This window comes from Podarcis pityusensis, assembly GCF_964106645.2.
Source record: "Podarcis pityusensis genome assembly, chromosome: 18".
Taxonomy (NCBI): Eukaryota; Metazoa; Chordata; class Lepidosauria; order Squamata; family Lacertidae; genus Podarcis; species Podarcis pityusensis.
This window is the reverse complement of record NC_138043.1, coordinates 5,156,277-5,180,996: the sequence shown is the minus strand read 5'-3', so window position 1 is coordinate 5,180,996 and position 24,720 is coordinate 5,156,277. Positions and strand designations below refer to the sequence as shown.

The following is a 24,720-nucleotide window of genomic DNA, read 5'->3' as shown; positions in this document are numbered from 1 at the left end:
ATATTCGAAGATGGCTCTCATATCTCCTCTTTTCCAGGGTAAACATGCCCAACTCCTTCAACCGTTCCTCATCAGGCTTGATTTCCAGACCCTTCAAAGATGTCTTACTCTTTCTTTTCATTTCCCCTCTTCCTTACGGAGTTTTAGGTGGAAGTTAAGCGAAAGGAGACAAGGGACGCAGGTGGCGCTGTGGGTTAAACCACTGAGCCTCTTGGGCTTGCTGATCAGAAGGTCGGCGGTTTGAATCCCCGTGACGGGGTGAGCTCCCGTTGCTCGGTCCCTGCTCCTGCCAACCTAGCAGTTTGAAAGCACACCGGTGCAAGTAGATAAATAGGTACCGCTCCAGCGGGAAGGTAAACAGCCTTTCCGTGCGCTGCTCTGGTTCGCCAGAAGCGGCTTAGTCCTGCTGGCCACATGACCTTGAAGCTGTATGCCGGCTCCCTCGGCCAGTAAAGCGAGATGAGCGCTGCAACCCGAGAGTCATTCATGACTGGACCTAATGGTCAGCGGCCCCTTTACCTTTTAAGCGAAAGGAGAGTTTTATGTTGGGTTAGCTTTGCTAACAACAACAACAACAATTATTATTATTATTATTTATTTGTACCCCGCCCATCTGGCTGAGTTTCCCCAAACACTCTGGGCGGCTTCCAACAAAACACTATAATACAATAACCTATTAAACATTAAAAGCTTCAGATGTCTTCTAAAAGTCAGATAGTTCCTTCTCTCCTTGACACCTGATGGGAGGGTGTTCCACAGGGCGGGTGCCACCATCGAGTAGGCCCTCTGCCTGGTTCCCTGTAACCTCGCTTCTCACAGGGAGGGAACTGCCAGAAGGCCCTCGGAGCTGGACCTCAGTGTCCGGGCTGGACGATGGGGCTGGAGATGCTCCTTCAGGGATACTGGGCCGAGGCCGTTTAGGGCTTTCAAGGTCAGCACCTTTAAATTGTGCTCGGAAACATACTGGCCTTGATATAAAAATTAGAGACCCAAGGTGTCTATTTTTTGTTTTAATAACATTTCAGTTTCACTTATGATTGCATTTAACCTTTTAGATTGAATGCATGAAGGGAAGGGTTCAAATTTCTGGGCGAGTTTCCTGTGGGCCTGCATTTTGCAACCTTGTGCTCTTGGAAGAAACCCTGTCGGGCCTTGAAAGTGGCAGAGAATGGCCCTCCGGGATGTTATTTATGTAGGCTACTACAGCGGCATGGAACGCGGGTGGTGCTGTGGGTTAAACCACAGAGCCTAGGACTTGCCGATCAGAAGGTCGGCGGTTCGAATTCCCGCGACGGGGTGAACTCCTGTTGTTTGGTCCCTGCTCCTGCCAACCTAGCAGTTCGAAAGCACATCAAAGTGCAAGTAGATAAATAGGTACGGCTCCGGCGGGAAGGTAAACAGTGTTTCTGTGCGCTGCTCTGGTTCTCCAGAAGCGGCTTAGTCATGCTGGCCACATGACCCGGAAGCTGTACGCCGGCTCCCTCGGCCAATAAAGCGAGATGAGCACCGCAACCCCAGAGTCGGCCGCGACTGGACCTAATGGTCAGGGGTCCCTTTACCTTTATCTTTACTGTATCACCATAGTAGTCCACTGATGGGCTAGGCCCGTGACTTACACATCGGAACCTACACAACACAAAACACTGTTGCTGTACGTAGATTTCATTTTATTCTTTTTTTTATCTTATGTATTTTGGAAATGTAAATCCAGTTATTCCCCCCCCTTTAATTTTTACCCCCCCCCCCCGATTTTATTTTGGCGTTGTCTGTTTACTTTGGAGTTCTTTGTTGTAAAGAATGTATATTATGTGAATAAAATAATAAAGGATGATAAAGGCAAAAAAGAAAAGAAAAAGGAAAGTATTGTACAGTACTTTTAATCTTTGTATGCAATGCGGTCCTTGCCAGATATTTCCATATAGCTTCAAAATTTGTTTCCCCATACAATCAATGAATCCCAATGTTATTTGTGTATAATTCTTTTAGGGGCAAGCTATAGCTTGTTTAGCTTACAGGTATATTTTCATATACCTTCACAATTTATTTCCCCATACAATCAATGAATCCCAATGTTATTTGTGTATAATTTTTTTTAGGGGTGAGCTACAGCTTGTTTGGATTACACGTAAACCCGGCGCGGCATGTCAGGATACCCAAGCATCCTTTTTTACCTGGCGATGGAAAGAACACGCGTCTCCAAAAAACGCACGCGCGCGCCCCACTCCTTTCCGACGGCGCCGTTGCCCTTTTAAGAGCGCGCGCGTTGCAGTCGAAGAGGGAGGGTGCTTCTTCCTCGGAAGAGCCACTGAAAAAAAAAAAGAGGATTTTTTTTTAAGGGGGGTGGGGGGAGAGAGAAAAGCAAAAGCAAGGAGGGAGGGAGGGTCTCTTCCAGCCCGCCCGGAGGAGCCATCACCGCGGCGGCGTCTAGCCTGGCGCGCCCGCCGCTTCCTGGAGCCGAGGAGCCTTGAGGGCGCCATGCGGCGATGCTCCCCGGGGTGGCGGCCCCGATCCTGCCTCTAGCTGCAGGTGCGGACCCCCCTCCCTCCAGAAACGCCGGAGAGACCCCCCCCCCCTAGCCAGCCATGTACGCCAAAGGGAAAGGCTCCGGCGTACCTTCCGACGGGCAGGCGCGAGAGAAGTGAGTTGGAAACCCCCTCCCTCCTTCCCTCCCCCCCCCGAAAAAAAACCCACGACCACCCCGACAAGACCCCTTTCTTTGGAAATCTAGAGACCCCCCCCAAAAAAAAATCAGCTCAGTGCCTCTCAGCCTAAACCCTATCCCCACACACAAAAAATGAAAGCATTCCTAAAACTTCCAAGGTGGAGTTTCGCCTCCCCAAAATACCCCCCCTTGGAAATCTGGGGGTCTCCCCCCCCCATATCAGCTCCACTCACCTCCCCCCATCAGAGAAAAACCCACTCCTGAAACTTCCTCGCTTTTCAGACGGTGGAACCCCCCCTGCCAAACATCAGTTTCCAAAATATCAGTTTCCCTAAAATTTGGGCACCCCCGTCTCCCCCCAAAATCAGCCCGGTTTCACTCACCCCCCCCCCCGCCCCTCCAAATGCACTCCCGAAACTTCCCAAAGGGAGTTTTATCAGGCAGCGGGACCCCCTCCCCCAAAAGACAGCCCCCCCCAAACATCAATTTCCTTTGGAGATTTGGGGAGCCCGTTTCCCAAAATCAGCCCAACCCCTCTGCAAACTTCCAGTGTTGAGTTTCCCAGGCGGAGGACCCCCCCTCCATGAATCAGAAGCAGGCCTGGGGGTGTTTTAAAGCTGGGGGGTTCCTGACCTGCCTCCCCACCCCTTTACTTCCCTAGCAATTCATGGGCTCTGTCAGAAGGAAAATTAGTTTTGGGGTTTGTGTGTGGTTTCATGGATAGGGCCACAACAGAGAAGGGGACTTTGGAGTTGGGGGGGGCAGAGAGGGTCTGAAAGTATTTCGTGGGGGGGGGAGGTGAAAAGAGGGCGTGGGGGCAGAATGTGTGCCCCCCCCAAAATATGGATGTGCACTGGACCTTAGAGGGTGTTGTCAAGTTGAGATGACCTGCTCATAACTTGCTTTCCCCCCAAATGTTTGGCAGACCTGGTGGACAGTTCTGGGAGGGGCATGCAGGAACATTTTTGGGGGCGTCTGCATCCAGCCACATCCAGCAGCCATCCTGGGCAATTATTTATTTTTTGGGGAGAGGATGAGGTTCTGAACAAGGGCTAATGGCAAATTGATTAGAGCACAAGTCTTCATCACCAATTCCCTGCCCCCCCCAAAAAAAATTCAGCCCCAAAGGGGGAACTCTGAGCAATGGTGACGGCTAAGAATCAAGCCCCCAGCCACAGACGCAGTCTACCTGCGGCTTACCAGGCACTGAGCCTTGGATTGGCCATCCACACATACGGAGTTTAGGATCTGCGATTCGGATTAAAATGTCTGTGCATTGCATATTTATATATTTTTTTGGGGGGGGGTGTTATAGAATTGTAAAATTGTCGCGCTGGAAGGGACCGCGGAAGTCCTCTAGCCTACTTTTTGAGAAGACATCTAAAGGCAGCCCTGTTTAGGGAAGCTTTTAATGCTTGACGGACTATTGTATTTTAATATTTTGTTGGAAGCCGCCCAGAGTGGCTGGGGAAACCCAGCCAGATGGACAGGGTATAAATAAATTATTATTATTATTATTATTATTATTATTTATTATAACCCCTTCCAATGAAGCCACTCTCTAACCAGCTGAGCTACTATCCAGTTGTTGTTTATTTTGCTGTAACAATTTTTAGTTTCGTTTCCCTCCAGAGTTTGCCAAAATGGTTATTTTATTTTATTTTCCGGGGGAAAGCGTATATTGTTTTTGCCCTTTATCCAAGATGCCTAGCTTTGCAGGGTTAGAAGTCCAGAAGTCATTTTGTCCAGCCCAAAGCTGTCAACGTTTCCCTTTTTTAAAGGGAAATTCCCTTATTCCGAATAGGATTCCTCGCAAGAAAAGGGGAAAGTTGACCGCTATGGTCCAGCCCCCTGCAATGCGAGAATTACAGCTCGTCCTGCGTTAAGTTTTTTCTCCCACAAACTGGACTATAAATTTATTAAATAATAACTGGTCATATGTGGCATTTGGAGTCTCTGCATGCAAGGTGATTTGCCCCGATCCAACAGAACCATCTCCAACCCTACAGAGCCTTTGGGGGGGGAAGTCTCAGTTAACCCCCCCCCCCAGCACAGGGAACGGAGTTCGTGGTCTTTCCTGGACCCCCACCTCCCTCCATTTCTGACCATTGGCCATGCTGGCTTATTGGGAGTTCGAGTTACCCAACAACCAGAAAGGATAGCAAGTTTCCTAACATAGGAAGATCACTGGGGTAGGATCAGGCCCAAGGGGGCAGGTCCAGTCCGGCTGCCCCCATGTCCAAACAGCAGCCCCCCCATAGGGGAATCGACTCTCCCCACAGAGGCGGACTTTGGTAATATGCTGCCCTGAGCGAGGACAAAATATGGCACCCCCCAAAAAAATATATATACAGCTATATTCATACAAGGGACGCGGGTGGTGCTGTGGGTTAAACCACAGAGCCTAGGGCTTGCAGATCAGAAGGTTGTCAGTTCAAATCCCTGTGACTGGGTGAGCTCCCATTGCTCGGTCCCTGCTCCTGCCCACCTAGCAGTTCGAAAGCACCTCAAAGTGCAAGTAGATAAATAGGTACCACTCCGGCGGGAAGGTAAATGGCATTTCCGTGCGCTGCTCTGGTTCGCCAGAAGCGGCTTAGTCCTGCTGGCCACATGACCCGGAAGCTGTACACCGGCTCCCTCGGCCAGTAAAGCGATATGAGCGCCGCAACCCCAGAGTCGGTCACGACTGAACCTAATGGTCAGGGGTCCCTTTACCTTTACCTGTATTCATACAGGTACCTAATGAGAAGATTCATGAATGCACCAAAATGAATGACAGTGTTATCTTGGTTCTCAAATGCCTTGGTTCTCAAACGACTTGGAACCCAAACAGGGCAAACCTGGAAGTAAATGTTCCGGTTTGCGAACTTTTTCGGAAGCCGAAAGTGCTCTGTTTTGAGTGTCGCTCTTCCGATTTGAGTGTTACGCTGAGGTTACATACGCTTCAGGTTACAGACACTTCAGGTTACAGACTCTGCTAACCCAGAAATAGTACCTCGTGTTAAGAACTTTGCTTCAGGGTGAGAACAGAAATCGTGCGGCAGCAGCAGGAGGCCCCATTAGCTAAAGTGGTGATTCAGGTTAAGAACAGTTTCAGGTTAAGAACGAACCTCCGGAACGAATTAAGTACTTAAACCGAGGCACCACCGTATTTATTTTTGCGTTTTTGTCGTCACGGCGCTTTTGCGACTGCGTGGAACCCAGTACAAGCTACTGATGGATGGATTGTGTGACTGCAGTACATTGTTTATCAATTTCGTTTTGTGGATCGACGGTCTCGTTCGATAGTGAAATTCGCATGAAATTGCTGTTTGAGGGGCTGTTTTTAAAAGCCTGGAATGGATTAATCCGTCCTGCAATGCTTTCTGTGGGAAAGCAGCGCGCCTTGGTTTTGGAACGCTTTGGTTTTGGAACGGAATTTCCGGAACGGATTAAGTTTGAGAACCAAGGGACCACTGTATTGTGAAAATAGGAAATATATGCTTGTGCTGGTGCTGCTGCTGTTGTTGTTGTTGTTGCAGTTGTTGCTGTTGTTGTTATGCTAAAAGGTAAAGGGACCCCTGACGATTAGGTCCAGTCGTGGCCGACTCTGGGGTTGCGGCACTCATCTCGCTTTATTGGCCGAGGGAGCCGGCGTACAGCTTCCGGGTCATGTGGCCAGCAGGACTAAGCCGCTTCTGGCGAACCAGAGCAGCGCACGGAAACGCCGTTTACCTTCCCGCCAGAGTGATACCTATTTATCTACTTGCACTTTGACATGCTTTCGAACTGCTAGGTTGGCAGGAGCAGGGACCGAGCAATGGGAGCTCACTCCATGCAGGGATTCGAACCGCCGACCTTCTGATCGGCAAGCCCTAGGCTCTGTGGTTTAACCCACAGCGCCACCTGTGTCCCTGTTGTTATGCTAGCATCCTGTATAGTAAAAGCTGTTCTGCAGTGGAACAGATTCCCTCTGGAGGTGGTCTCCTTCCTTGGAGGTTTTTAAGCAGAGGTTTGAAGGCTGTCTTGCCTTGCATTCTTCAGCTGAAATTCCTGCATTGCAAACTCCACGATTCTACGGTTGTCCATGAGGACTAAGACCTTGGGACTGTAGCTGAGCAGCGAAAGCACATCCTTATGCATTGTGTGTTTTGTTATCTTACATTTTCCTGCTGCCAACCACCTTGGGTTTTGTGCTTGGAAGAGCGGCCGACAAATCTAATAAATAATAATTGTGATATTTTTGGGCCCCGTCTGCTCGGTACAAGGTGGTGCTGTGGGTTAAACCACAGAGCCTAGGGCTTGCCGATCAGAAGGTCAGCAGTTTGAATCCCCGCAATGACGGGGTGAGCTCCCGTTGCTCGGTCCCTGCTACTGCCAATCTAGCAGTTCGAAAGCACAAAGTGCAAGTAGATAAATAGGTACCACTCCGGTGGGAAGGTATACGGCGTTTCCATGCGCTGCTCTGGTTCGCCAGAAGCGGCTTAGTCATGCTGGCCACGTGACCCCGAAGCTGTACGCCGGCTCCCTCGGCCAATAAAGCGAGATGAGCGCCGCAACCCCAGAGTCGGCCACGACTGGACCTAATGGTCAGGGGTCCCTTTACCTTTACTGCTCGGCACCTGGTTCAGGGAAATCGCCAAAATCTGGCGCTGCTTCCGGCTTGTGATTCCCGGCGATTGATATTATCCAGAGGAGTTTACTGCCTCCGACAGGGGAGCGTAGAACATCGCCGTCGCAGGTCATAGCTGTTGCCCCTGTTCTTAAGACACCTTTTCCCCTCTCAGGAGAGATTGCCTGTTTTCGAAATAGCATCTCTTTGCACCAACGCTAACCACTGGTCCTGCTGGCTGGCTGGGAGCCCAGCAGTATTTGAAAGGGGCCGGATACGGTCCTCATCCCCGCGCAAAGGATTTGCTGGGAATAGGTAGAAAGGGGGCTTTGGGGAGGGGGAGCATAATAGAATCAGAAACCATAGACTTGGAGGGTTCCCTGGTGGTCATCTAGACCAACCCCCTGAAATGACCGGAAATCGAATTCGCAACCTTGGTATTTTCGGCACCCTGCTCTCACCAACTGAGCTATCCAGGCCCGGCAGGCTCTTGACTGACGCCTCTTACCCCTCCAGGTTGGCGTTGTACGTTTATGAATACCTTCTACACATCGGGGCGCAGAAATCAGCGCAGACCTTCCTCTCAGAGGTGAGGAGATGGGGGTCTGGAAGAGGGGATGGGGGCAGAGCCATAACCTGCAAAAAAAGAAGTTATCTGTTTATTTTATTTTGGGGAGACGGCGGAAGCAAATACCGTATTTTTCGCTCTATAGGATGCACTTTTCCCCCTCCAATTTTTTTTAAATTTTTTTTATTCAAAATTATAACAAGACATATTATCCAAAAACATATCATCCTTGTCTCCCCCCCCCCCCATTTTTCCTCCCTCCCTCCGACTTCCCTGAGTACCAGTCTTTGGTTTCTCTAAGAATGCTGTTTTCTGCATGTTACACAGTTGTAGAGATCCTCAAACTATTTAGCTGATTATTATCAATAAAAAGTTTGTGAATGTTTATTCAAAACCTGCCAAGGAGTTCGCTTTGTTGCGTCTTCAGATACTTTGTAAAGGGTTCCCATTCATCCTTAAAGTCACAGTTATCCTTGTCCCGTAGCTTGTATGTCAGTTTTGCCAGTTCTGCATAGTCTATCAATTTTTCTTGCCATGATTCTTTAGTTGGGGTTTCTTCAGTCTTCCATCCTTGTGCTACCAAAACTCTCACAGCCGTTGTCACATACATGAAGATGCTTTTCAACTTTTTTGGCAGGTCTTTCCCTACAATCCCCAACAAAAATGCCTCAGGTTTTTAAACAAATGTTAAATGAAACACTTTCTTCAATTCGTTGTATATCATTTCCCAAATTTTTTTAATTACCTTACAATCCCACCACATATGATAAAATGTCCCCCCCCCTCAAAAATTAAGGGGAAAGTGTGTGCGTCTTATGGAGCGAATGCAGGCTCCTTGGCTTCAGCGATAGCAACGCGAAGCCTCCGAAGCGCAGAGGGAGCGCTCCCTCCGTGCTTCGGAGGCTTCACGTTGCTTTCGCTGAAGCCTGGAGAGCGAGAGGCGTCGGTGTGCACTGACCCCTCTCGCTCTCCAGGCTTCAGGGATAGCCGCCTGAAGCCTTTGGAGCGCAGCGGGAGAGCAAGACTCTCCTGGCTTCAGCGAAAGGAACCTGAAGCCTCCGGAGCGCAGCGGGAACTTGCGCTGCGCTGTGAAGGCTTCAGAGATAGCCACTGCGCTCCGAAGGCTTCGGGTTCCTTTTGCTGAAGCCAGGAGAGCAAGACTCTTCCGGCTTCAGCAGAGGAGGAGAAATGGAAGGGGCTCCGTTTCTCCTGCCGCTTCGCTGAAGGGGCGCTGAGCAGAGAGGGGGAGAGTTATTTTTTTTCTTGTTCTCCCCCTCTAAAACAAGGTGCGTCCTATGGTCAGGTGCGTCCTATAGAGCGAAAAATACGGTAATTCACTGAACGCAGGCAAAATGCAGGCAGGAAGAGCCTCGACCCGTCGGCACGGACTGGCAGCAGCAGTCCTTCCCAGCCCATGCCTAGAAACATTCTGCAAGCCCAGCAGCTGCTGTTACCTGTGAAGCAACGGCACACACCCTCTAAAAATAAATTTCTAAGTCTCCTGCTCCGAGGAAAGAGCTGGTTTTTTTAATAGCGGGTGCCAAGGAGTGACATTCTGCATGTCAAGCAGGTGTTCTGCCCCCGATGCACATCTGTGTCCTCGTCGTCGTCCCAACCTTCGGGGCATCCTTCCCTTTGCATTCTCCCCTAGAAGCTTCCCCACTTGGGGTACCAAACCACTTTCCCTCCAGCCTGTCTTAACTGAGTTGTGGGGTGTTTTTTGGGGCCAGATTCGGTGGGAAAAAAACATCACGCTCGGGGAACCGCCCGGATTTCTGCACGCCTGGTGGTGGTAAGTACGTTTTACGTCCTTTTCAAAAGGGTGGGGTGTGGGAGGGGGCCTGGAGCTGTCCAGGGAGGGGTGGGTGGGTGGGTGCGTGCACGTGTGTGACCACTCTAAGGTAGACTGTCTCTGTCCATGGAGGCTCCATTTAGGAATCGACAACATCTTAAAAAGCAGAGACATCACCTTGCTGACAAAGGTCCGTATAGTTCAAGCTATGGTTTTCCCAGTAGTGATGTATGGAAGTGAGAGCTGGACCATCAAGAAGGCTGATGGCCGAAGAATGGATGCTTTTGAATTCTGGTGCTGGAGGAGACTCTTGAGAGTCCCATGGACTGCAAGAAGATCAAACCTCTCCATTCTGAAGGAAATCAGCCCTGAGTTCTCTCTGGAAGGACAGATCCTGAAGCTGAGGCTCCAAGACTTTGGCCACCTCATGAGAAGAGAAGACTCCCTGGAAAAGACCCTGATGTTGGGAAAGATGGAGGGCACAAGAAGGGGACAACAGAGGACGAGATGGTGGGACAGTGTTCTCGAAGCTACCAGCATGAGTTTGACCAAACTGCGGGAGGCAGTGGGAGACAGGAGTGCCTGGCGTGCTCTGGTCCAGGGGGTCACGAAGAGTCGGACAGGACTAAACGACTAAACAACAACAAAGAAACTAAGAAGAAGCCAGTGGCTGGGTCAGGCCAAAGGGGGCCCATTCAGTGGCTGACCATATGCCCTCCCCAGCAGGACCCTCCCCATTTTGTTCTCCGAGGCATCGCTGCCCCCAATAGCGGTGGGAGAATGTCAGCTAGAAACCCTCATCACAACTTTGCCCAATCCTAGAACCCTAGATTTGTAGAGTTGGAAGGGCACAATAGACTACATATTAGTCGATAGTGAATTATTAGCAAAACTGAGTTGGAAGGGACCCCAAGGGTCATCCAGACCAACCCCCGCCGCCGTAATGCAGGAATCTTTGGCCCAAGGTCAGACTCGAACCCGCAACCCAGAGATTTCATGTTAAAGCTGTCGGTGGCCGTCGCTGCTGAACTCGAACTCCTTCCTTTTGCCTGTCCTGACTCCCACTATGGGGAGATGGACATTTCTTCCCCCAACCTTCTCAAAACTGGGCATAGATGTATAGGCCTCGGTCATGTCAACCATGCCTCCCCCCCCCCGAAATGCCCTCCCTCGAAATCCCCAAAACTTATTTTAGGCTGACTCCCAAAATCTCATGAAATAGCATGCCAGCTTTGCAGTAACGCAGAACTCTTCATCAGACTAGAGGTTTGAAAACCCGACGTTGGTGTGAGTTTGGGATTCCCACCATATAAAACACTTCCTAGATCCGCGATCACTTGTGACAAAAAAATGATTAGGCAGAAACGCTCGATCATGGTACATCTAGGGTCAGGAAGCCAGGCTCCCCATGCTGTGAAGACCTCTGATTTCAAAGAAAAAAAGAGCAAGCCTGTTTAAGTTTCTAGTCCACAGCGTGGTCTCTTGGAACAATTTTGTTGTTGTTGTTGAGTCTTTTAGTCCTGTCTGACTCTTCGTGACCCCCTGGACCAGAGCACGCCAGGCACTCCTGTCTTCCACTGCCTCCCGCAGTTTGGTCAAACTCATGCTGGTAGCTTCGAGAACACTGTCCCACCATCTCGTCCTCTGCCGTCCCCTTCTCCTTGTGCCCTCCATCTTTCCCAACATCAGGGTCTTTCCCAGGGAGTCTTCTCTTCTTATGAGGTGGCCAAAGTCTTGGAGTCTCAGCTTCAGGATCTGTCCTTCCAGTGAGCACTCAGGGCTGATTTCCTTCAGAATGGAGAGATTGGATCTTCTTGCAGTCTATGGGACTCTCAAGAGTCTCCTCCAGCACCAGAATTCAAAAGCATCCATTCTTCGGCAATCAGCCTTCTTTATGGTCCAGCTCTCCCTTCCATACATCACTACTGGGAAAACCAGAGCTTGAACTATACGGACCTTTGTTGACAAGGTGATGTCTCTGCTTTTTAAGATGCTGTCTAGTTTTGTCATTGCTTTTCTCCCAAGGAGCAAGCGTCTTTAAATTTCGTGGCTGCTGTCACCATCTGCAGTGATCATGGAGCCCAAGAAAGTGAAATCTCTCACTGCCTCCATTTCTTCCCCTTCTATTTGCCAGGAGGTGATGGGACCAGTGGCCATGATCTTCGTTTTTTTGATGCTGAGCTTCAGACCATATTTTGCGCTCTCCTCTTTCACCCTCATTAATAGGTTCTTTAATTCCTCCTCACTTTGTGCCATCAAGGTTGTGTCATCTGCATATCTGAGGTTGTTGATATTTCTTCCGGCAATCTTAATTCCGGCTAGGGATTCATCCAGACCAGCCTTTCGCATGATGAATTCTAATAAAAGATGGCTAATCAGTTTCAATAATATTTATTTCTTTGATTACATTTGCTGTCCACCTTCAGGGTCCTCCACCCATTCCCCATGTTATCTTAACGACAACCTTGCGAGGTAGGTTGGGCTGAGAGTGAGTCGCTGGGTGCCCCAGCGTCACCTAACGGGAGCTTCGTGGTCCATTGCGGCGGGATTTGAACCCTGAACCCTCCCAGATCCTGGCCCGACACTCTGACCACTCCACCAACACCAACCTGGAAATAATTAACTTGATGGCGCTGTTATACTAAATTTTGCACTGCCCGTCAAGGCGACGCCTGTATCAGGGGGGTTGAGCTAGATGTCCGCTGGGGGCCCCATCTCTCTCTGCAATTATGTGATTCTAGGCAGTTGTGAGGTTCCTGGTGACCTGCGGATTTAAAAATAATAAAAAATAATAATAATAAAATTTTATTTATACCCCGCCCTCCACAGCCAAGACTGGGCTCCGGGCGGCTAACACCAGGTATCAAAACAATTGATTAAAATACAACTTAAAAACGAGATTAAAACACAACATTAAAGTGCAGCCTCATATCAGGGGGCAGAAATTTTTAAAAGAGCTTGGCATTGGAAAGTATATTAAATAGGAACCCAGAAATTTGGGGTCCCCTCCAAACTTGTGTCAAAGGTTTTGTACCGGGGGGGGGGTTGTTTTGTATAGCCCCCCCATACAACCCGTGTGATCGATTCATCAAACCGGGGTTTGCCATTAACACCCAAAAACACAAGGTACAAAAAAACGAGTTCAAAACTTTGGCACAAGTTTTTTTTGCAGGGGGTGGGAGATCCCAGATTTTTTGGGGGGGGGTCCTATTTAATAAAGCCAAGTATAGTTCCTCCCCGCCTTTCCCTTCGGCTTCTGGCTTCAGGCAGAACTGGAACGCATTCAAAACCTCCTCTCTCTCCCTCCGCTTCCTTGTTATCCCCCCCCAAAAAACCCCCGGAAATATCCCCTCCCTGCACTCTATAGAGTCTGGCTGCCTTGTTTCTCCACACATGGATATAATTTGGAACGGAGGGGAAAAAACTGCCTCATTTTTCGGTGGGGGGGGGCGCAGAGGAGAGTTGAGGGGCTGAGACCTCAACTGATAAATGCGTACCCTTTTTGTCTCCCCCCAAATTTCTCCTTCAAATGGCGCCACAATTTTTTTTTCTTGGGGGAGGGGAGATGAATGGGGTTTGCTCGGAATAGCATGCATCTATTTTTTTTTTTGTGTGTGGAATCCTTCCTGGCAGCCCCCCAACGCTCTAGTCAAGGGTCAAATATTTCCTTGCTTTCTCATTCTCTCCATCGTTTCTCCTGTGTCTCTGCCACCCCCCACCCCAATTCTTTTTTGCTCTCGGTTTCTTTTTATCAGTGGCTACTCGCCACGATAGGACGCGGGTGGCGCTGTGGGTAAAACCTCAGCGCCTAGGACTTGCCGATCGCATAGTCTGCGGTTCGAATCCCCGCGGCGGGGTGCGCTCCCGTCGTTCGGTCCCAGCGCCTGCCAACCTAGCAGTTCGAAAGCACCCCCGGGTGCAAGTAGATAAATAGGGACCGCTTACCAGCGGGAAGGTAAACGGCGTTCCGTGTGCTGCGCTGGCTCGCCAGATGCAGCTTGTCACGCTGGCCACGTGACCCGGAAGTGTCTGCGGACAGCGCTGGCTCCCGGCCTCTAGAGTGAGATGAGCGCACAACCCTAGAGTCTGGCAAGACTGGCCCGTACGGGCAGGGGTACCTTTACCTTTACCTTACTCGCCACAATAGCTATGCTCCCCCTTCCTCAGTCAGGGGCAGCATGGGTTCTTCAATGAACGCCAATGCCGACCTGGGATAGCTGTTTGCGCTGCGTGACGACAGCCTTACATTTCTATTTCTATAGCAAGATGCATATAGCACATTTTTTATATATACAGTGGTACCTCGGGTTAAGTACTTAATTCGTTCCGGAGCTCCGTACTTAACCTGAAACTGTTCCTAACCTGAAGCCCCACTTTAGCTAATGGGGCCTCCTACTGCCGCTGCGCCGCCGGAGCACGATTTCTGTTCTTATCCTGAAGCAAAGTTCTTAACCTGAAGCACTATTTCTGGCTTAGTGGAGTGTGTAACCGGAAGCGTATGTAACCTGAAGCGTATGTAACCCGAGGTACCACTGTATACATACAGTGTACACACACACACACAGTAGTACCTCAGGTTACATATGCTTCAGGTTACATGCGCTTCAGGTTACACGCTCTGCTAACCCAGAAATAGTGCTTCAGGTTAAGAACTTTGCTCCAGGACGAGAACAGACATCGTGCTCCGGCAGCGCGGCAGCAGCAGGAGGCCCCATTAGCTAAAGTGGTGCTTCAGGTTAAGAACAGTTTCAGGTTAAGAACAGACCTCCAGAACGAATTAAGTAGTTAACCCGAGGTACCACTGTATATACACACACACACACACACACACACAGTGTAGACACTCGGGTTCGCAACCCGCAGTGTTCGCAACCTGCAGCGCCGCGCGTGCGCGCACACAGGTCATGATTCGGAGCTTCTGCGCATGCGCATCTTCTATGAAAACCAACGCCGAGCGGGGAGAGCCGTTTGAGCTGCCGTATGGCAGCGTGACGACAGCCTTATGTTTCTATTTCTATAGCAAGATACGCACACACACACACACATATATACACACACACACACAAGACACTTGGGTTCGTAACCCACAGCGCCGTGCATGTGCACGCGTGGGTCGTGATTCAGAGCTTCTGCGCATGCGCAAAGTGCGATTTAGCGCTTCTGCGCATGCGCAAGCACCAAAACCTGCAGCCAATTGGAAGCCCCGTTAGAACGTTCGGCTTCCAGAAATAGTTCGCAAACCGGAACAGTCACTTCCGGGTTGGCGGCGTTCAGGAGCCAAAACGTTCGGGAACTAAGCTGTTCGAAAACCAAGGTACGGCTATAAACAGCTAAGTAACACATCACTCTAAAATAAATTATTTAATTTGGTTTGTGTCTCCCCCCCCCCTCCCCGGATGACCCACAAACAAGCCGGTCCCTTTTCCATTTGTAGAATCACCGAGTCCCATCTCCCAGTTCCCCAAATATTCTTGCTCCCAGTGGATTACCCCCTATACACGTCCAGAGTCCATTTCAGAGGCCTAATCTGGCCCGCCAGTCGATTTAATCCGGTCCCTGTGGCAGTATATGTCCTGGGGTAAAATCCTAAAAAAACCTCAACAACAACTTTGGGGTAAAATAGTGAAAAAAGCTCAAGAACTTTAATCCTAAAAAAAGCTCAGCAGCTGTGGTCAGCCCTCACTTCATCAAATTTGGCCCTCTTTGAAAAAAGTTTGCCCTATACGCTGTGTATTTGCATTCCCTCAGCCACCTCCAGATAAGATCACACTAAATCAATTGTTTCCTCCCAGTAAAAATAAAAATTCATTATCCCAGAAAGTTTGGTGGACATTGGAAAAGCGTGGGGTTTCCTGTGCCCTGTGGGCTCAGCCCTAGTTGGTCCCCAGGGTCCCTTCCAATTCTATGGGTCGCTGAGACCGCCTGCAGGAGCGTCGTTCGGCGTTCCCCGAGTTAGCGAAGCCCATTCGACCTCGTCCGGCGGAACTCTCTGCCACTAGAGATGCAGCGGGGGGGGGGCTTCCTGTTTTAACTTCCCGGTGACTTCCTGTTTTAACTTGTCTATTCCGGCGGGTCTGTGCGGGCAATTAAGACAATGTCGTCATTAAGATTAAGGTTAATTAAGATTATTTAATTAATTAAGATTGATGTCTGGGGTTTTTTTTTTAAAAAAAGGAAACCTTATAAGAAGTTTTTCTTTTAAACAGGGTGGATTTAAATCACTAGTCAGTAATATTTGATTTAAATTATATATATTTTTACAAAAAGACTCATTCTTGCTGGTATAATCTTAATATTTACAACCAGAGGGAGGTTTCATTTTTGGAATAATAAATTTTCAGAGTAGTTCTGACAGTTATATAAAAAAATGACTGATTTGGTTATACTATTAGGAATACATAGATAATCATGAAATTACCGTGAGTTTTAATAAGTTAACTGTTTACATTTGGGCAACTTTTCTGCTGTACTTCATTGGAAGGAGAAAAATAATAACAATTTAAACAATTTATTTTGCTAAAGCAGCAACATAATAGCATATGTATCCATGCCAAAACTCAGTCTAAGGTGTTTTTTTTTAAAAAAAAAAAAAATTGAACCACATCAGTTAATAGAGTTTTAGCACACATGAAAAACTTAAAACAAATCCTTGTTTCCTAATGTAACTTAAATAGAAAATCTTTAGAAAGATTTTTCCCCCAAAAGGATTTTATTTTAAAAATCCAATTTAAATCAAAATAATCAATTTATTTTTTTATAAAATCATCAATTTTTATGCACCCTGCTTTTAAAGGTATTTCGTGTTAGAACGTATATAAAGCAGTTATAGCAACCACTTTGGCCCTTTGCTGGATGGGCAAATTAGTCTTGATCTGGTCTAGGACAGAGCTACGTATCTTAATTCTGCCCCCCTTAATTCGCAGTGTCTTCTGGGACCTGTACTGCGCTGCACCTGACCGGAGGGAGACGTGCGAGCACTCGAGCGAAGCCAAGACCTTCCACGATTACGTGAGTACGCACGTTTGCCGTCTCAAAGGCGTGGCATGCGAGGAAGGCGCGAGGAGGAGGGACGAGGAAAGGAGAAGAAAAAAGCAAGGCCAGGGACCGATTCTTCTTGCTATAACATTCAGCAGGGAGCAGTTTTTGGGAGGTGTGTGTTTAACCCCCAATAATAATAAACTATTTTGTCAATTGAGAACCTCCCAGATGTATCTGGCTACAACTCCTCGTCTGGCGCTCCCTAAAACATCTGCTGGGGGCCAAGTTAGCAAATACTCCACAGCTATAGAGACCTAGCAGACATTTTTCTGTTTTTACATTCCAAGCGCCTATTTTGCCAAGGCCTGTGCAGGCAATTAAGAAGAGACCCTTCCACAACGGTTAATTAGCATTCCTTTTTAATTTTCTCACGGTTTTTAATTTTATTTATGTATTTGTTGTTGTTCTATTTCGCTGCTGTAAACCCCCAAAAATATAAAATCGGATGATTATAAAACCACAGAGTGGGGGGTAGGGGATTTGAAAGACTGTTTTAAAATCGGGGGAGGAAATGTGTCCGCCTCGAAAACTAACAACGAGGAAAGACACATTGACAGGGAAAATTAAAATTGCCTGTAATTGGGGGTGTGGGGTGTGGAGCGAAGGATAGGTAGAAAAGAATTCAGCGTTCTTTGGTCGACTCTCTCTGTTTTCCGAGAACGAGCTCTGTGCGGCTGCTTCTGTAGGTGGCTGGCATCTCTACACCTCTCGCTGAGCATCCTTCCCTGCCGGTTTCCATGGAAACCGCATCCTCTCTGGACCACCTTTCCTCCAGCACACACACACACACAGACCCACAGCCCCCCGGCTCTGCCTGCCTCCCCCCTTCTCTCTCTCTCTCTCTCTCTTTGCTGGGGGGCCAGCCAGACTTAAGATGTTGGGTAGAATCGTAGCCTCGGAAGGGACCCCTGGCGGTCATCTAGTCCAACCCGCAGCAACGCAAGAAGATGCAGCTGATGGATCCAGCCAGTGGGCCAGCCAGAGGCCCGTGGGAAACCAGGGAGCAGGATCCGAGTGCGAGAGCAACTCTCCGTTCCTGGAGGTTCCCAGCAACTGGGATTTAGAAGCACCGCTTCCTCCAGTTCTGGAATAGGGGGCATAGCCATAATGGCTAGTTACCCATCAATAGCCCTCTCCTCCTTCCTTGAATCTGTACAGTGCTCTTCTGAAGCCATCCAAATTCATAGCCATCGCTGCCTCAAGTGGCAGGGAGTTCCATAGTTTAACTCTGCGACGCCTAAAAAAGTCTGGCCGCTCAGGGCATGCGGAGCATTGGATTAATAATAATAATAATAATAATAATAATAATAATAATAATAATTTATTATTTGTACCCTGCCCATCTGGCTGGGCTTCCCCAGCCACTCTGGGCGGCTGCCAACAAAGATTAAAAATACATTAAAATGTCACACATTAAAAACTTCCCTAAACAGGGCTCCCTTCAGAGGTCTTCTAAACATCAAGTAGTTGTTTATCTCTTTGACATCTGATGGGAGGGCGTTCCACATTGAGGGTGCCACTACCGAGAAGGCCCTCTGCCTGGTTCCCTGTAGCTTTGCTTCTCGCAATGAGGGAACCACCAGAAGGCCATCAGAGCTGGACCTCAGTGTCTGGGATGGACGATGGGGATGGAGACGCTCCTTCGGGGATACTGGGCCGTTTAGGGCTTTAAAGGTCAACACCAACACTTTGAATTGTGCTCGGAAACGTCCTGGGAGCCAATGTAGGTCTTTCAAGACCGGTGTTATATGGTCTTGGCGGCCGCTCCCAGTCCCCAGTCTAGCTGCCGCATTCTGGATTAATTGCAGTTTCCGGGTCACCTTCAAAGGTAGCCCCACGTAGAGCGCATTGCAGTAGTCCAAGAGAGAGCTAACCAGAGCATGCACCACTCTGGCGAGACACTCTGCAGGCAGGGAGGGTCTCATCCTGCATACCAGACGGAGCTGATAAACAGCTGCCCTGGACACAGAATTGACCTGCGCCTCCATGGACAGCTGTGAGTCCAAAATGACTTGTGACACCTCAGTCTGTGGGCAGGGTGGGTCTCATCCTGCGTATCAGGGGGGCTCTTTGAAATGGGGGGGGGTGATCAAGTTTCTCAGCCCGCTCCCCATCTCTGCACCCCAACAGAGAGTCTGGATAGTGGTTGTTGCCGGAGGGGGTGGGATTAAATCTTGTAAACGTAGTTTCCAGTGGTTCCCCATATCTTCAGTGGGGTACAGGAGTGTTGTTTGGGTGGGGCAGATGGAAACAGGGGTCCTGAGTCTTCTCTGAGCGCGCCGGAGGAAATGGAACGGGATCCGGGTTGCGATGGGTCTGCCTTGATTGTTTCGTGTGGCTGCAGCGCCTGCCCTTTGGAACTCTCTGCCTCTTGAAATCCGGCAGGCAACGTTACGGTCCTCCTTTTGGTGCCTGCTAAAAGCATTCTTAGGGACGGGGTGGCGCTGTGGGTTAAACCACAGAGCCTAGGACTTGCCGATCAGAAGGTCGGCAGTTCGAATCCCCGCGACGGGGTGAGCTCCTGTTCCTCGGTCCCTGCTCCTGCCAACCTAGCAGTTCGAAAGCACGTCAAAGTGCAAGTAGATAAATAGGTACCACTCCGTCAGGAAGGAAAACGGCGTTTCCGTGCGCTGCTCTGGTTCGCCAGAAGCAGCTTAGTCCTGCTGGCCACATGACCCAGAAGCTGTACACCAGCTCCTTCGGCCAGTAAAGCGAGATGAGCGCCACAACCCCAGAGTCGGACACAACTGGACCTAACGGTCAGGGGTCCCTTTACCTTTACCTTTAAAAGCATTCTTGTTCAGGCAGGCTTGGAAAACTCTGTGCAAGTTCTAATGTGTTTTTAGTCTACTGTTATTTCAACTTTTTTAAAAAGCCTCAATTTGCTGCTGTTGATTTTTCCTGGGCACAATTGTATTGTTTTATTCTTATTTTTATTTTGTCAACTGTTTTCAGGCTGTTTTGTTTGTGTGTGTGTGTTTTTGCACACTCAAGCAGTGTATATGTTTGCAAAATAAATAAATACAGTGGTACCTCAGGTTACAGACGCTTCAGGTTACAGACTCCGCTAACCCAGAAATAGTGCTTCAGGTTAAGAACTTTGCTTCAGGATGAGAACAGAAATTGTGCTCCGGCAGCAGCGGGAGGCCCCATTAGCTAAAGTGGTGCTTCAGGTTAAGAACAGTTTCAGGTTAAGAACGGACCTCTGGAACGAATTAAGTACTTAACCCAAGGTACCACTGTATCATCATCTCTGTCGCCCACCCTCATCTCTGAGACCTTCTCAGATACCAGAACTGGCTCCCTCTGGCCCAGGATTTATGGTCCGCGTTGTTTTCTCCGAATCTGGATTATTGGAATCGTAGAACAGAATAGTAGAATCACAAGAGTTAAAAGGGACACGGTGGGGTCATCTAGTCCAACCCGCTTGCTGCTTTGACCCACCCGCTTTACTCTCTTTCTCGACAGAGCTCCACGGCCGCACCCAGTCCTGTGATGGCAAATGTGGCCCCCGGGGATGGAATGGCGCCCAGTCCGATGATGTCTGGGTTTTTCCAGGTAAGGCTTGCGGAGTCTCAGGTCTGAGCCAGCAAAGCTCCTTTTTCTTTCTCTTTATAATAATAATAATAATAAATTTTTATTTCTATCCCGCCCTCCCCAGCCGAAGCCGGGCTCAGGGCGGCTAACAACAATAAAACAATACAACGTTCTAAAATCATTTCATTATAAAATTAATTCAAATCAAATTGATGGCAACCATTGGGCTGGAGTTCTGTGAGGATTGCCAAAGGAGGGAGTCAGGCTGTGCCCTGGCTAAAAGCCTGGTGGAACAGCTCTGTCTTGCAGGGCCTGCGGAAAGATGTCAAGTCCCGCAGGGCCCTAGTTTCTTGGGACAGAGCGTTCCACCAGATCGGGGCCACAGCCGAAAAAGCCCTGCCTCTGGTTGAGGCCAGCCTAACCTCTCTGTGGCCTGGGACCTCCAAGATGTTTTTGTTTGAAGATCGTAAGTTCCTCTGTGGGACATACCAGGAGAAGCGGTCCCGTAGGATTTTCTCTCCTGGAATGGAACCTCCAGCTGCAGGAACAGTCTACCATCAGACCTCAGCCCAACAGGGAGAACCTGTGAATTAGATGGTGCCTTGCTTGTGGAATTTCCTGGGGTGGGGGGGGAGGTGGGGGGCATATGTAAATTATGTGGGGAGGGGGACGGCCAGGGTATGTGTGGGGGGAACAGGAGAGGGAAATCCGGAGGCAGAGAGAAGCTCTTATCTTCCCTGGTGTGTGTGAACCAACAGCTCCCCCTAGCGGAATCCCATTCGACTCCATTTCCTACGTCTGGGATTCATAAACGTTGCTGCCTCTGACCTCGGAAGCCAAGCGAAGCCGTTGCGGCAGTGATAGCCATCAATCACTCTCTACTGTTCCCATCAATTTGGCCGGCTCTCTTTCGAAGCCGTCCGGTTTGGCGGCCATCCTTGTCTCTTGTGGCAGGGAGTTCCACAGGCTCTGTGCTGCTGGAAGAAGTCCTGTCTTTTCCCCCGTCCTGGATCCTCATGGTCAGCTCTGGCGGTCTGAGAGAGGGAGGGAAAAAACCTTCCATTTCCCCGTGCCGTGCATTGTTTTACAAACTTAAAACTTACAAGTCCCAAACTTTTTCAGCAGGGGAGCAGTCCACCATCCCTCAGACCTTGTGGGGGGCCGGACTATATTTTTTTCGGGGGGAGAATGAACGAATTCCTATGCCCCACAAATAACCCAGAGATGCATTTTAAAACAAAGCACACATTCTACTCATGTAAAAACACGCTGATTCCCAGACCGTCCTCAGGCCGGATTTAGAAGGCGATTGGGCCGGATCTGGCCCCTGGGCCTTAGTTTGCCTACCCCTGGTCCCAAACCCTGCAACCTTCCCTCTTAGTAGACCTCCATCTCCTGCTTTTATCACTCGGATTACCCTTTTTCCTAACGTTTTCCAACCCTACAATATCCTTTTTTAGCTAAGGCGACCAGAGCACTCCCAATTCCAGCCGCACCATCAATTTATCTAACGGTATTACGACGCCGGCAGCTTTTATTTTCAGTTCCTTCCCGAATGATCCCTTCTGGACTTTCTGATCACTGTACCCCAACCTTCCCCCCCGTGGGGGGGCACCTTCCATTTTTGCTCATCAGTTGGGAAAATGACATTTCTGGGGGGTGAGGACGGGAGGCTGGAGCCATGGCCTAGGGGTCCTTTCCCCCATAACTCTGTTTCTGTTTCCCTCCGTGCCCCACAAGGGACCTCCAGGCTCGCAGCAGCCCCCCCAGGGCTCGCCACACCACCCCAGTGCCGCGATGATGGGGCTGCAAAGTCAGGTGAGACCACAGAGGCATTCTGCTGCGACATTTCTGCGTTCTCACTCTATAAAGATTCCAGCATTGTAGGGGGCTGGACTGGATAACCTTCGGGGGGGTCCCCTTCCCACTCGATGATTAGACGTCGCTTGCAAATCCTACCCCCCCCCTTTTTTGTAACACTGGGGGTTGACCCATGGAATAATAATAATAATTTATTATTTATACCCCGCCCATCTGGCTGAGTTTCCCCAGCCACTCTGGGCGGCTCCCAATCAAGTGTTAAAAACAATACAGCATTAAATATTAAAAACTTCCCTAAACAGGACTGCCTTCAGATGTCTTTTAAAGATAGGATAGCTGCTTATTTCTTTCACATCTGAAGGAAGGGCGTTCCACAGGGTGGGCGCCACTACCGAGAAGGCCCTCTGTCTGGTTCCCTGTAACCTCGCTTCTCGCAGGGAGGGAACCGCCAGAAGGCCCTCGGAGCTGGACCTCAGTGTCCGGGCAGAACGATGGGGGTGGAGACGCTCCTTCAGGTCTCCTGGGCCGTTTAGGGCTTTCAAGGTCAGCACCAACACTTTGAATTGTGCTTGGAAACGTACTGGGAGCCAATGCAGATCTCTCAGAACCAGTGTTATGTGGTCCCGGCGGCCGCTCCCAGTCCCCAGTCTGGCTGCCACATTCTGGATTAATTGCAGTTTCCGGGTCACCTTCAAAAGTAGCCCCACGTAGAGCGCGTTGCAATAGTCCAAGCGGGAGATAACTAGAGCATGCACCACTCTGGCGAGACAGTCCGCAGGCAGGTAGGAATTGCAGAATTGTCCAACCTCCTGCATTGCAGGAATTTCCTCCTGAAAGATAGAGGCATCAGAGATGGTTTTAGGGTAGGGGCCTCTGAAATTTGAGAGCCCCCAGCCCACCACTGGGGCTTGCAAATCATAGAATCATAGAATCATAGAGCTGGAAGAGACCACAAGGGCCATCGAGTCCAACCCCCTGCCAAGCAGGAAACACCATCAGAGCACTCCTGACCTATGGTTGTCAAGCCTCTGCTTAAAGACCTCCAAAGAAGGAGACTCCACCACACTCCTTGGCAGCAAATTCCACTGTCGAACAGCTCTTACTGTCAGGAAGTCTGCTTGCAATTTTTTAAGTTTGGAGGGGGCTGTGCTTCTGCCCCACACTCTTGCCAGGGACTGCTTGGCTCTCACTTGTGGGGTGCCTCAGGGTTCTGTCCTCTCCCCCATGCTTTTCAACATCTACATGCAGCCGCTGGGAGAGATCATCAGGGGGTTGGGGCTGGGTGTCCATCAGAATGCGGATGATACCCAGCTCTACCTCTCTTTCAAATCAGAACCAGTGAAGGCGGTGAAGGTCCTGTGTGAGTGTCTGGAGGCGGTTGGAGGATGGATGGCAGCTAACAGATTGAGGTTGAATCCTGACAAGACAGAAGTACTGTTTTGGGGGGACAGGAGGCGGTCAGGTGTGGGGGACTCCCTGGTCCTGAACAGGGTCACTGCCCCTGAAGGACCAGGTGCGCAGCCTGGGAGTCATTCTGGACTCACAGCTGTCCATGGAGGCGGAGGTCAATTCTATGTCCAGGGCAGCTGTCTATCAGCTCCATCTGGTACGCAGGATGAGACCCTCCCTGCCCACAGACTGTCTCGCCAGAGTGGTGCATGCTCTAGTTATCTCCCGCTTGGACTACTGCAATGTGCTCTACGTGGGGCTACCTTTGAAGGTGACCCGGAAACTACAACTAATCCAGAATGCGGCATCTAGACTGGTGACTGGGAGTGACTGCTGGGACCACATAACACCAGTCCTCCAAGACCTGAAAGATCAGTAGCCAAGCTGGATTCCGCACAGTCACAAAAACAAAAGCCGCAAAATAAATAGCATAGCTATATATAGACCTCAGCGTAGCACTCAAATTGGAAGCGTTGCACTCAAAACGGAGCACGTTCAGCTTCCGAAAAATGTTCGCAAACTGGAACTCTTACTTCCAGGTTTGCAATGTTCGGATTCCAAGTTTTTCGAGAACTAAGCTGTTCAGAAACCAAGGTACCACTGTATAGAAGCAGGAGTGGCAGAGAGGAGCCTGGCTGGCCAAAAGTCACAGCTGTCTCCCGCACTTGCTGTGACAAACTCCCCTCATCCTCTTATCTCCCAAGAACCAGGAGAGGTGTGAAAAGGGCGTAGGAGAGGTTGGCTGCCCGCAGGCACAGTCTCCGATTGCTTGGTGAAAACCCTGGAGAGGAGGGGACTCAAGACTGCTGCGGGGAGGTGGGAAGCTTCGATTTCGGCAACTTGATTCCCATGGAAAAATAGCTGCTCTGCTCATTAGGCCTGGCACTCGGCCAAGTCTGTTCAGATCGCTTTTCTTGCTAAGGGAGAGCTAACTCTAGTGTGATTTACGGCCAACTTGCTCTTTGACTCTCTCTGTGTCTCCCGCAGCCGTTCATGTCTCCACGCTTCCCGGCCGGACTGCGGCCTTCGCTGCGGATGCCAAGCCAGGTGAGACCACCCACCAAAGGGCACCCACCCAGTCCGTAGTGTTGTTGTTGTTTAGTTGTTTAGTCGTGTCCAACTCTTTGTGACCCCCTGGACCAGAGCACGCCAGGCACTCCTATCTTCCACTGCCTCCCGCAGTTTGGTCAAACTCATGTTCGTAGCTTCGAGAACACTGTCCCACCATCTTGTCCTCTGTCGTCCCCTTCTCCTTGCGCCCT

The 24,720-nt window shown here is 49.7% G+C and overlaps 1 protein-coding gene across 1 annotated transcript in view; it reads left to right on the top strand.

The window, feature by feature from the left end:
• Nucleotides 1–2,359: 2,359 nt before the first annotated feature.
• SSBP4 (single stranded DNA binding protein 4) overlaps nucleotides 2,360–24,720 on the top strand; it is a 40,756-nt gene continuing 18,395 nt past the window's right edge. Inside the window, exons 1-7 of the mRNA XM_080989062.1 lie at nucleotides 2,360–2,638; nucleotides 7,770–7,842; nucleotides 9,552–9,613; nucleotides 16,537–16,621; nucleotides 20,120–20,209; nucleotides 21,929–22,006; nucleotides 24,446–24,505. Coding sequence (XP_080845188.1) covers nucleotides 2,583–2,638; nucleotides 7,770–7,842; nucleotides 9,552–9,613; nucleotides 16,537–16,621; nucleotides 20,120–20,209; nucleotides 21,929–22,006; nucleotides 24,446–24,505 — 504 coding nt within the window. The 5' untranslated portion in view covers nucleotides 2,360–2,582. The remainder of the gene's footprint in view (nucleotides 2,639–7,769; nucleotides 7,843–9,551; nucleotides 9,614–16,536; nucleotides 16,622–20,119; nucleotides 20,210–21,928; nucleotides 22,007–24,445; nucleotides 24,506–24,720) is intronic.